This window comes from Ammospiza caudacuta, chromosome 15 (assembly GCF_027887145.1).
Source record: "Ammospiza caudacuta isolate bAmmCau1 chromosome 15, bAmmCau1.pri, whole genome shotgun sequence".
Classification (NCBI taxonomy): Eukaryota; Metazoa; Chordata; class Aves; order Passeriformes; family Passerellidae; genus Ammospiza; species Ammospiza caudacuta.
Genome location: NC_080607.1, coordinates 11684852 through 11697744, shown reverse-complemented (window position 1 = coordinate 11697744; position 12893 = coordinate 11684852). Strand labels below are relative to the sequence as shown.

Genomic DNA, 12893 nt, shown 5'->3' with positions numbered 1-12893 from the left:
CACAAGGGGAAGGACTCCCCTCACCAAGGACAGACAGACAGGGCAGCCCCAGCTCCCAGCAGCTTCCAGATACACAAAGTGACTTCAGCACTCCCCAGCAAGGGGGGTGTGTGGGGGAAATCCGATTGCCTGCAAGTGTTCTGGCTGTATGGTAAACAAAGTGTTTTTCTCTGCTTCCAGCACGGAGATTAAACAATTTCTTTTCACAATAATCACTTCTGCATTCAGCCAGCTTTGTGCTGGAGTCAGGGCTTGACCCCAAGTTTCTGTCTGTACAGCCAAATCGCGTCTAATCTGGACATGGTGCTAAACAGAGAAATGAGAGTGAAATGCACCAAGGGAGGAAGGAGTGATGCTCTGATGGGAGCATATGCCTTTCCTGGCATGCTCCTCTCTCCAGACCCTGCCTGCTCCCCAGGGACCCCCCCAAGTGAGCTCTGGGCTGCAACACCCACCCTGTGCAACCAGCAGAGCTGTCTGACAGGACAGTGTGCTGGATTTGGGCTCACGCCTCAGTGCAGCAGACAGCTGCTAAGCAGACCCCAGGCAGATCAGGAAAGGAGCCCAAAATACAGCTAATTTTAGCACCTCCTGTAACAAGGTGAAGCTCCTGCAGTTCCAAGGCAGTTGGCTGGGTCCCATCCTACATTTTCCTGAAGCTGCAGGTCTCTCCCTTTGGTGCTGGATTCTGCTCAACTCTGATGTTTTGAAGAGATTCACCCAAGGGTATCCAGAGAGGCTGAGCCTGGGGTGCCAGTACAGAGCAAGATCTTGACCAGCAGCCTCTCCTTGAGGTGACAGGACAGCAGTGAACAGGATTTGCAGCTCAGGCCCCATCCTGCACACACACTGCTCCTTGGTAGGCACGCCGTGGGCACAGGGCAGTCAGTGAAAATACTCCCCAGGAGCCCCTGCCCTCCTCAGCCTGGGTGACTCCAGGGCATTGCCTCCAGCCCAGCTCCCTCTGGGGGCTGAGCAGGGACCTCTCCATCCCTCTACAGACCCAGCTGCCCTCCCTGCCAGGCTGCAAACCTCCCACAGCACCTGCACTGCTGCTCCTGATGCCCCAGGCCAGACCTGGTTTCTCCAGAAAAGCCAACTACTGGTTTTTGAGCTGGTTCTGCTGTGCCAAGGGAGGCCAGATAAAGCTATTGGGTCAGCTTCCATTTTGGATGTGCTTCTTCCAAGTGCAGGGTATCCCTGTGTAGGAAACAATGCCTTCTCCAGCCTGGTTCATAGGCTGGGGCTGGCTCCAGGCACCACCTCTGCCCTTTACAAATCCCTTATCCTCTTGACCATCCTGCATCTGCCACTATTGATCCATCAGATAACAACAGCAATCCTTTCTCTTTTCCCTCTGCAGAGGTTCACAATGAGTTTGGATGAGTTCATGGAAGACAGATACTAAAGCTGACTAAACCCCCAGAAACCACCCACAGCCAAAGAAATTTCCAAGCTGAAAACAGATGCTGGCTGGGAGAACATTAAGAGGAGCATCACATGTCCTGTGTGTGCTGCTCCTCCTTGCTAAGAATGCACTTTGACCACTGCCAAGGCAAGATCTGGAACAAAGAGGCCTTTAGAGCACCCCCAGTCTCAGTCTCAGTACACACACACTGCCCTGGCCCCAGCACAGAGCAAGGGCAGCTGTGCTGCAAAGCACTCCCAGTTACTCTGAGAGTTTGTGCACTTCTCTCATTTGTTATTCCCTCTTAGACACTAGGAAATCAAATGACTTTCCCTCCCAATTAGTACTCCTTCATTATGCAAATAATGTCCTTTGATCTGCTCCTGCTGTCACGGAGCGGATCTGACTGTATTTGGTTTATTCCTCTTCATGCCCCAGGAAGGCACCCACCTCTGGGAGCTGGGACTGAGCTCTTGGCAGGGAATGGAGAGTGCAGCTGAGAGCTGCCTTGACTGAGAACAAAAACCACCCAAGCACAAACCCCAGCGAGGTCTGGGAAGGCAAGACCACAGGAGGAGGAGGAAGAAGGGGTCACCCTTAACTCTTCAGGCTGGGATGGAGAGCAAAGGCTGCAGAGACAGGGAATGAGCAGCTCCAAGTTGGAGAGCAGCCCTGCCCTTGGAGTGCCCCCATCCCAGTCACCCAATTTTTACTGCATTCATCTACTGCAGATGAATCCAGGAGGGTCTGAGAGCAGCTCGGCCACCAGCAGGTCCCCAGGCTTTGATCCTGATACACTAATAGCCAACCTAAGTTCTCCAGCCTTCATTCTCCTGCTTGGCCAAACCAAGCTGGGATCACCTCCATCCACACTCAGGAAGGCAGCAAGGCACACTCCCCAGTCACGCTCATGGAAATACCCCACAGCTCTAGGGAAGATGCTATGTCCAGCTCAGACAGCAAATATCAATAATCAATAACAACCACAACAAAGCCATGAGCACAGCTGCACCCAGCCTTGATGCCACACAAGGAGCACGCCCACACAAAAAGGGCTTGGCAGGTCTCTTCCCACAAGAATATCCTGAACTTCACCTCCCTGAGCCAGCAGCTTCCCATACCCTGCACCCTCAGCCCTTCCTGCAGCATCTGGAGCTGAACTTCTCACACCAGGTCCATGAGCACCCCCATCCACCTCCCAGCTGCTGAACCTTGGAGGGTTGAGCAGAAAGCTCCTTGCCAGCCTTGCTGTTTATGCTTTCACAGGCTGTGCCCATCTTGTCCTTCGTGCTGCCTTTCCTGGCAAAGCCCAGGGAGAAGTGGGAAGGAGTTGGGCACTTGCAGGAGCCTACAGTGGGTCCCTCCAGCTCTGCACTCACACTGCTGGGCCCAGGCAGCAGCACCATGGGAGGATGATGTGTGAGACCCTCCCTGGGCTGTCTCCAGGGCCAGGCTGCTCTGGAGGAGCCCGTGCACCCCTCAGCATGGCCAGACTGCAGGCAGGTAGCCTGGAAAGCAGAGCAGGCTCCTGGCTCCAGCTCCCCTCTCCAAGCACACAGCTGGGAAATGCAGCCCACGCCCTTCACAACACTTCTCTTCACTTTTAACTTCCGAGTATTTTAATTTGCAGGAATCGCCTTCTTTCATGTTGTGAAACCGTGTTTCTTTCTCCCTCTGATCTCCAATTTCGCATAGAAACTGTCTCCTTTGATATGTCTTGTTCACATCAGTCTGATCAGGCAGCTCCATAATTGTTAGTGATTTTCAAAGAACTGGGATCCTTGTCTAATACCCAGACTTGAGAATTCCTTGCTTTTTTAAATGTTGTTCAAGCAAATTAGATTAATTTAATTTCTTTCTTCCCTTTGGGAACAGGATGCCTCTTGCTTTGGTGCCCACATGCTGTCTTTCATTTCTCCAGGAGCACCCAGCTGTAGTTCAAGGGGTCACTCTGACTGAGGCAAAGATTTGCACAGGTAACTGGAAGCAGAAGAGCTTGTTCTGCATACATGAACAGAATCCAGGCAGTGGCAGCTCCTCTGGTGCAATTCCTGCACCTCTGTACGTGCTGCAGGCCACATTCCAGCCTTGCAATATGCTGCACATGAGCCATGGAGAGCTGGAGCTCTGTCCCAAGGCAGTGCAGACTGAGCACCATGCCCTGCCCTCTGCAGCCAGACCTTCCTGCAGCAGCACAGCAGGACCTGGTGGTTCTCCTGAGCTCCTCTCAAGCCCCTGGTGCTCTCAGCTGTCCCCCTGCCCTGGGGGCTCTGCACTCCTGGCACTGTTGCTGCCCCTGTGCTGTCTCAGCCCTTGCTGAGTGTTGGGGTCCTGCCTGATGTTCAGTGCCAGCCTTTCACAAGCTGTCTGCCACCTGGACACAGCCCTTGGGAACAGTGATTTATGGTTCCTGCTCACAGCACATGCCAACACACAGAGCCTGCTGTAGGGGTAGGACAGGGCCCAGGGTGCACAGGGAATGCTGTGGCCTCAGGCAGTGCAGCTCCAGCCATTCTCCTGGACTCCAGCTGTGCTCTGCAGCATGGGAACCCAGCAGAAGTGAGGGCAGCAGTGCTGCAGCTCACACATGACCTTCCTGCACCCCTCCCAAAGCTTCGGTGGGCACAGTGCTGACTGCCCTGCTCTGCCATCCCAGGGGGATGGACTCGTGCAGCCTCATCACCATCAGCCTGGCCCTCAGAGCTTAGTGAGGCTGATCACCAACACACCTGAGAGGGGCCTGCTGCCAAGGGGATGTGCAGTAAAGGCTAACATGGGAAAGCCACACTTCTGTCACAGGGACATGAATTCCCCAGTCTCAGCCAGCAAGGCCTGGCCCCTCAGAGAAGGGCAGACCCAGCTGAGAAGGGGCTGGCAGTTCTGCATGGGGACACTCAAAGGGATGATGTCTGAGCAGCCCTGGGGCTCAGAAGAGCAGCAAGGCAGCACACAGAGGATGGCCTGAGCTGGGGGAGAGGCACCACTCAGACCAATCTGAACCACAGGCAGACTCTGTGAGCCCCTTGATTTGTGAGGGTTTAGTCCAACCAGCCAGCATGGTTGTGAGCCCCTTGATTTGTGAGGGTTTAGTCCAACCACCCATCCTTCAGGAGGGAGGGGGCTGTGCAAAGCCAGAGTCAATGCACAGCAGGCAGCTGGCACCACCACGACCCGTCCCCAGAGCACGGCTTAGGGCTGAGACTGAGCGCTCAGCCAAAGGCTGGCAATCAGCTCAGAGGATTTATCCACTTGTTTTTCTTAAGCCACCTTATTTATTTTCCCTTTTGGCTCCATAGCTCTGCAATCCCTGAGATTTGCAAGCAGTTTTTATGGGGTACAGTGGGCTCAAAGCAGTGACAAGAGAGACGTGCAGCTTTCCCAGCCCAGAGCAGACCAAGGTGTGACAGGGGAGAGGTGCAGCTTTCCCAGAGCAGACCTACCGACGGGGGACAGCTCGGCCACGCTGCCGATGTAGGGCCCCTCGAGGAAGCGCGGCTCGCTGTCGTTGATGTCCTGCACCTTGATGATGAACTCTGACTCGGGCTCCAGCAGCTGGTCCGTCTGTCTGTCCCGGGCCTGTGCCCTCAGTGTGTAGAAGGTTTTCTGCTCGCGGTCCAGGCGCTCGGTGGCGTGGATGTCCCCTGTGATCTCATCGATGAGGAAGATGGTGCCCGCGCCCTCCCCGGAGATGGTGTACTTGATGGAGCCGTCTCCTTCATCTGAGTCCGAGTGGATCTGCCAGGGAAAGAGGGAAAGGGTGGGAGCAGGCTGGGGATGTGCTTGTACCCAACCCCAGCCACCTGCCCATGGTCCCTGTGTGATGCCCCTCTGCTCTTGTTGGACTGGACAGTGACAGAGAGCACCACCAGACAACTCCTGCTGGTTGACACGAAGGCCCAATAAATTGGAATTAAAGGCCTGTCTTTACAGCTCTGCAGATTACAGATTCTGCCAGTGCCCACCCCCAGTACAAACCAAGGGACAAACTCGTTTAAGAAGGGGTTATGAGATTATGGAAAAGCAAAGGACAACTCAACTGCACTCCAAAGAAAGAGGTTCCCCTCTGGGCAAGGACCCAGGACTCTGGCAGCATGGGATCACCTCTCCCAAGCTGCACCATCAGCATCCCCTCCCTTCTACACAACCAACAGTTTTTTCCCTTTTAATTGCCCAAAGTCCATCCTCATCCACCTGCTTTGCCTCAGCCACCCTCCATGATCTGGGCATCTGGTGCTGACAAGTCTCCCTGCTGGAGAGCTCACACACTTGCTGCACCCCTGTGCTGGGTTTGTGTTGCAGGGCAACAGGGGTCACAACATCCCATCATTATGCCCAGAGCCCCACTTTGACAAAATCTGCAAAAGAGTGTGACAAATTGGCTCATGTTAGGACTAAAAACAGACCCTGAGGAAGATGCCTTTGCAGGCAATCTCTGCTGCTTCATTTTTTAATTAAGACAATGTTTGGAATTAGGAAAAGAAAGGGTAAACAGCAGCTCCCCAAGGACCAAGAGCTGACTGGAATCCAGGCCAGACGTCCAGAGATAATTTTATTGGTGGCATTAAACTGAGTTATGAGGTTTTTACAATCCAGCCACTTATGAGAAATCTATTAACAGTAACTGGACAGGCAGAATGCATCTTGACAGGGAGCAGCATGGGCATTAATTGGGACAATCCATAATGGGACAGGCCCCCGGAAAGGTTTCATCAGCTGCTTTCATTTGTTTCCTACAATTTTTGCTTAGAATCAGCAAAGTCATGTCCCCCCTCCACAAAAAGAAAAAAGCCGTCCATTAATCGGCTAATGAAATATGAAAATGTTTATGGGCCATTCAATCTTCCAAACTGCAGTTCTATAATCCACCTTTCAGACATACAGCTCCACCAGCAAGAATTTATACCAGAGCTGCCTCTTTTTTTACGATGCCTTCATTATATTTGTCTTGTTAGATACAGTTTATGTATTTATTTCACAAGTGAGGGACCCACACGTTAGGCAATTCAGTGCATTTTGCACAACATTCACAAATTACTGCCCATGGTGACATATCTCTCAAGGCTTGCCTGGAAGGAGACCTTCACTCAGCTCACAAATAGGGCTGTGAGCCCAGCAGAGTCTGGGACCACCGTGATGGCTTTGGCTGGAAATGTGCCTATGGGGTGGTCACCCCACCCTGGCCATCCTGCCCTGGTCTGTGGGGATGGACATCCCAGCCTGGCCATCCAGTCCCCACCCTCCCCACAGGCTGGGGGAGAGCTTGCTGCCCTCTTCACTTTTTCATCCTCTCCCAGCTCTCAGTGCTACTCCGTGAGCTTTTCAGAATGAAGGAGCACCAGGTCTGTACAGTGCAGGCAGCAGAAACCTGCATTTCCTGCTGAACACCGGGCTCATGATTAATAATTAGGCTAGAGATAAAGCATCCAGCACCACATTGAGCTCTCAGCACATCCTCTTCACATATTTGCTCATCACTGACTGCTTGGAGCAGGCACCAGCATCCCTGCGAACCGGAATGCTAGGAAGAAAAATGGAGCCTGGGCTCAAGGGGCTGCAGAGATTGATTTACAGGGGAAGATTAAAAGAGCTAAATCTGTGCTGCTTGGCTAAACAACAACTAATGGGGGAGGGCCGGATGGCAGACTACAGAAACACGAGGGGAGATGCCACAGAGCACATAGCAGGGATGTTCTCCCCTCCCTGTCACAGCAGGCAGGCTTGGGGAGCACCATGCAGCCTCAGGGCTCCCTCCACCCCTGGGCACAGCAGGACACTGATGTCACACAGCTCTGGGCCCCAAGAGCACAGGGACCACCCAGCCCTGCCTGCAGCTCAGCCCCAAGCAAGGAGAGCAGAGTCTGGGACATCCAGAGGGAGGACAATAGGCTGATCAGTCCCATTTGTTAAATGGGAAAATTGTTTCCTTGTCCTAAAAGACTACAACCAGAATTCTTACCAAGCCATTAATTACATACTAATAATTAAATCAAAATTAAATATGAACAGAGGTGCACATTCCTTATTAAAAGCAATTAAACAGAAAGCACAGATACACAAATAAAAAATGGCTCTGGGGCTAGAAAAGAAAGAAAATCAAATAAAAACTAGCCCGTAATAAAGGCGCACTCTGTTTGCTCCAACTCATAAAGCCCGAGTTCATCAATTTTCTTTAAATATTAGCAACTTAATTAAATCTGCTTTTTTCCCTTTAATCCTCTCCTCTATCTAAAATAGATCTGTCCACATGCAGAAGTTTGTAACTAGTGCTGACCCCATAATTCTATTTAAAAAACCCAAAGAAATCCACATCAAACTGACAGCAGCCTCAGGGGAAATTACAGTTCAGAAGAAGGATTAGCTAGAGAACCCAGATTTTATGGAAATGGTATCGGCCCTCCAGAAAGCACATGTAGGTGTGTGAGAGGCCTCCACGGAGGGCAAGCCCTAGTGCAGGAAGGCTCTGGACCCACAGACTGTGCTAAGAGGGCTGGCACATTGCTGGGGACAAGGAGTGTCCCAGGCAAGCGCTCCATGCTCTCCCAGCAGCAGGAAAAGCCTGGCCCTGCTGCTTCCAGCCCTGGGGATCCCAGGCAGAGCTGCTGCTGCTGTGAGCCAGGCGGGTGATGTGGTGGGTGATGTGGAAAGGGGCTGTAAAACGGGTGAGTTGTAGGTTTGGGTTCAGCTGGAGCAGAGGCAGAGCCAGGCCTGTGACAGGCCCTGTGCTGCTCCCAGGGGAGCCATGAATTAGCTGGGCCTGCTCCGAGGGCGGCGCAGGAGCGCGGCTTTGAGTGTCTGCTGAAACGGACACAAATCACCACTGAAATCCCCGCTGGCCCCCAGCCAAGAAACCCATTTTCAAGCTCCTCCAGACTTATGCCCAGACGGCTGAGGCCATCAGACAGCCCTGCTCTACAAGCTCTTGGGCACTTTCCTTTGGGGCGAGCCCATGCCTCCAGCTCCAGTGTGCTCCTCTGACTGGTCCCAACAGCTAGCACTGCCTTCACCCAATACAAACAGTCCAAACACTGCCTTCATCCAAATACAAACAACCCATCTGCCTGATGTGAGGGGCAGCTGCTTCTCCAGAGCTCCCAGAAAAGGATAAAGCCCAGAACCCCAATGTGAAATGCTCCTTCAGCCTTGGGACACCAGGAGTGGAGGGAGCAGAGGTCCATGTCCAGCCTTCCCCGGAGGTTGCACACCAGGGAAGTGTGGTGAGCTCCCTCCTCCAGACCCAGTCCTGCCCAGTATGGCACTGTCACCTGTCCCACAGAGACAGGGCTTCTTGCACCCACCCCCAGACACCACAAGAAGCCAGTATACAACTGTAGGAATGCAGATGTAAGTCTTGGTGTGTCCTGGGAGCACATTAACCTCACCACCCCCAGCAGGGACCAGGCTCCTGCCATCACAGTCCAGAGAGTATTTCTCCAGCCAGGCTCCTGTGAACAGCCTTCACAAGGGCCCTCTCTCTGCTCAGCAGTGCCAGCATATCCACCCTGCCCCTGTCCCCCCATGGAGACACCAGACCAGCTTACCTTCCCCACATAGAGCGGCTCCGTGCCTGTGTACTCCTCCACCACAAAGAACTGGTTCCAGACCCAGCCACGCTTCACTCTCCCTCCTGCCAGCAGTGCAGGGTCCCCGGGCTCCCCAGGGCCCTGCCCCGCTGTGTGCATGGCCCAGCAGCCCAGCTCCTGCATGGCACACAGCAGCAGCAGCATCGTGCACAGGCAGCCCTGCAGACCCTTCGCCATGGCACTCTAGGGGGCTGCATCAGCAGGAGCTTCTGGGTGTGCAGCCAGCATCCTTTAGGGAGAAGCAGGAGGAAAGTCCACACAAGGAGCTTCTGGACAGGCAGCCAGCATCCTTCAGGGAGTAGCGGGAGGAATGTCCACACTAGGGGTGTGAGGCTGGCTGGTCAGCGCAGAGCATCCCTGTCCCTGCTGCATGCCGTGCCCTGTCCTGCCTGAGTCACATGTGGGACAAGAGGCGGCCCGGGCTGCCCGCTGCTGGCGTGGGAGCAGTCAGTGCTGGTGCCTGGCAGGCTGCTCCTGGGTTTGCAGAGGAGAGTGTGGCAGCTGGCATTTGTCCCTGGGGACAGAGCTGCAGGGCTCCGTGCTGGGCTGCCGTGGGTCTGGCTGGGCAGGGGGGCGATGCCCAGCCTGCTGCCCACCCTGCCTGTGGGCACACGGGGCACGCACACCCGCTGCTGGCATTCACAGGAGGAGGAGGAGGAGGAAGCTCTTCCACAGAGTTTTCCACAGAGAGTTGACAGGATGAGCTGCTGTGGCCAAGGTCTGCCTGTCCTGTGGCAGCTGGGACTACTGTGCAAGGAGTGTGGCAGGGCAGGTGTGTGTGCCACAGGTGCAGCTCACAAGGCCATTTGTAACTCCATCCCAGTGCCTGCTGAAGGGTCCTTGGCCCAGGTGATTCTGGTCACTTCCATTCTCTGCTGGCTCACGCAGGGAGGTGCAGGGCAGTCAGCAGCATCTTCAGGAGCCTGGAAAAAGCCAAAGTGTCAGAGCTGGTGTGAAAACACGGCCCAATGTCCCCCTGTGCTGCTCCTGCAGCATTGCTCAGTATCTCCCACCCTGCCCTGCCTCAGGTGCTCCACTGCCAGGCCAAATCCCACAGGTCCTACAGAGCAGGAACACAACAGGGAGGGCTGCAGAGCTCCCAGCACTGCAGACATCTGCTCCAGCAGGGACTCAGAGACCAAGGATCCTGCTGACAAGGGCAACCCTCACCACATGGTCCTGGCTGTTGAGAGGAGTGAGGTGTATGCCTGGAGGGAGTCACTGGTGCCCACCCACACTGCTGGGAGATGTGCAGCAGCACTCCTGGCACAGCACAGGACCAGAGCACAGCAGGCAGACAAGGCTCACAGTGAGGGATACCAACCTCTGAGCATGGGAGGTGCAGCCAGTGCAGACACTCCTGCAAGCCCTCCTTGCAGAACCTCTCTGCCATCTCACCTCTGCAGCCATGGGCAGCAGGAAAGCATCTGTTAAAGAATTTGCCACGTGGCTGACTCCAAAGGTAACAGTTTGAAAAAGGGCTCTGGTGTAAGCTTCAAGCCACTCTCAAGGCACCAAGGGCTGGGACACAAGACCTTTAGCCAGTGAGCACATGGAGAGATGAAGCCTGACCAGGAGATGGGGATGCAGCATCCATCTCTCCCTGCACCAACACCCTGAGGTTCCACCAGAGCTCTGCAATACCAGCCACAGACTGATCTACTCATGAAACATGCACCAGCCTGCAGAATTCATCTCCTGTCAGCTGCTCCTCTGGAGGAGCAGAGGAGAGCAGAAAGAGGGTGAATGGAAAGGCAAATGATCCTGGACTAGATGTCCATCTACTCCCCACAGAAAGGGAGCTGGGCTGTGCTTTGCACAGACCCCTGCATGAATCTGAACAGTTCAGAGGAGGGACAGCTCCCACATATTTCTCCAGCTCTTTCCCTCACTTGCCATTCCCCTGTGTGACTCCACCAATGGGGCCATTTCCCAAACAGGGAATCTCTGCTGCACTCCTTCCTGTCTGCATTCACTTGTCTGGACAGACCCTTCCCTGAGAACCACAAAGCATCATTCTACACTGCCTGCTCATGTCTCACAAGTTGTGTGTCAAACAATGTGCACAAATCTGTTCACCAAAAGGTCTCACACACATCCCACCCCATGCACAGCCAAGATCACTCACACTCACTGGCTCCTTCTGTCTATTTCTGCCTCATTTGTGTGCACACACATTTCCTCCCCATCTACACACACTGCATTCCACTCACACATGCACATCAGCTGTCACATGTGCCAGCCCTGTGCACTTCATGCTCCAAGGAAAACAGGGTCTCCAGTGTATTTTTATGTTGGCAATCACGGTACAGAAGCAGTAACATTGCTGCCACCCCTCCTCCTTGCCAGCCCATTTATTATAAAGATATTTCACACCAGCCAGGTGAGCTGTTGGCAATGTGTCTTGCAGCCAGGCCTCCCAAGCAGAAATGCTTCCCGTCCCTGCTCCCAAAGGGCAGCTGGTGAGAGTCCCTATCAAACCCCAGAGTATTTAACTCTGTACACCCAGGGGAGCAAGATGTCCTGTAGGTGGGGGATGGACTGAGCCATCTCTTCCCACACAGAGGGTAAAAGTAAATTCACAGATCAAATGCAGAGATTGGGGTCTGGAGCAACAGAGCTGAGGCTGCCCAACCCACAGCAGGCTCCAGAGCAAGACACTCACAAAACCAGTGAGTGCTTTATCACACTTACCTGGCTATACAGAAGATAAATACAGCCAGACATAGTGCACTGCTGTCACAAACAGCACCTCTCCCAGCTCTCACACCTAGGAGAGCTCTGGTTATTTTGGAGTAGGTTACCCAGACAGTGAGACATGTCAATAAACTGAGCAGCAAAAGCTGAGCCAGAGCAAGAGTTTCAGGTCAGCAGCAAGGGCAAATAAACAGTAAGTGTGGGAAGAACACCCTGCCCAGCATCTCTGCCTGCCACTCTGCAGCACTTTTACAGGCAACACCTCTGGTTGTATCCGAAATCTGAGTACAAGGAGCTGTAGCTGGTAAACTCAACTGCCAGAAAGAGAATTTAGAAAAGAATCCATCTCCATGTGTTCTCAGGACAGCTATGTCAGCCAGAGCCCTGGGGAGAAGCAGCCACCACCTGCTGAAGTCTCCCATTCTGCTCACCCAGCATCCTGTCCTTGCCATCCAGGAGCAGATCCAGCCACACTGATTTATAAAACCCTGCCAGAAGCCTGACAAGGCAGCAGTGCCAGTGCCAGGGTGCAGTTCTGCAACACTGAAGGCCTTCTGAACACATGGGGAGGCTGCAGGAAAGCCAGTCCAGTGGAGCAAATCCTGGCACCACAACCAACATCAGCATCCAGGGTGTCCAAGCGAGCTGGCACAAAGGCAGCACATTCCCACTGCCTCCAGAACCCAGCACTGGGGCACACAGCTGGCAGAGAGCACCAACACTGGCTCTGTGACAGCAGCAGGAGCCACCTTGATTCCCCTCATCACACCATCTCACATCTCAGTGACATCTGATTTCCTCCAGGACACAGGAACCCCAGACACTCACTGCAGGCAGCCCTGTGCACACAGAAATGGCAGAAATGGACGCTGGCCCTCTCTGACAGCCTGACCAGAGTTACAGCACACCAGTGGAATTAGCACAGTCCCAAACAGCATCAATAAACCAGTAACAAGAACAGTTTAAATGCACACACTAAGGCAAGGCAGGAGAGAGGAAGTGAGGGTAGAAGAAGATGCTGCAGTGGGTGAGCTCCACTTGAGCAGAGCTGCTCCCTGGCTGGCAGACAAGCTGGCCCACAGTTCCCAAGGCAACTTGTTCAGTCCTGTTGCATCTGAGCACTCCACAGAGCAGATTCTGCCATGGAGAGAGAGTCCTGCTGAGCACCCATGGGGCTGGGCTGCGTTGCTGTGGGAAACACAACCTTA

The 12893-nt window shown here is 53.9% G+C and overlaps 1 protein-coding gene across 1 annotated transcript in view; it reads right to left on the bottom strand.

Moving 5' to 3' along the window:
• The window catches only part of CDH22 (cadherin 22), a 52511-nt gene extending 43284 nt beyond the window's left edge, over nt 1–9227 (bottom strand). The window contains exons 1-2 of the mRNA XM_058814967.1: nt 8947–9227; nt 4849–5143 (exon numbers count right to left, since the gene is read on the bottom strand). Coding sequence (XP_058670950.1) covers nt 4849–5143; nt 8947–9165 — 514 coding nt within the window. The 5' untranslated portion in view covers nt 9166–9227. The remainder of the gene's footprint in view (nt 1–4848; nt 5144–8946) is intronic.
• Between the last annotated feature and the right edge of the window lie 3666 nt (nt 9228–12893).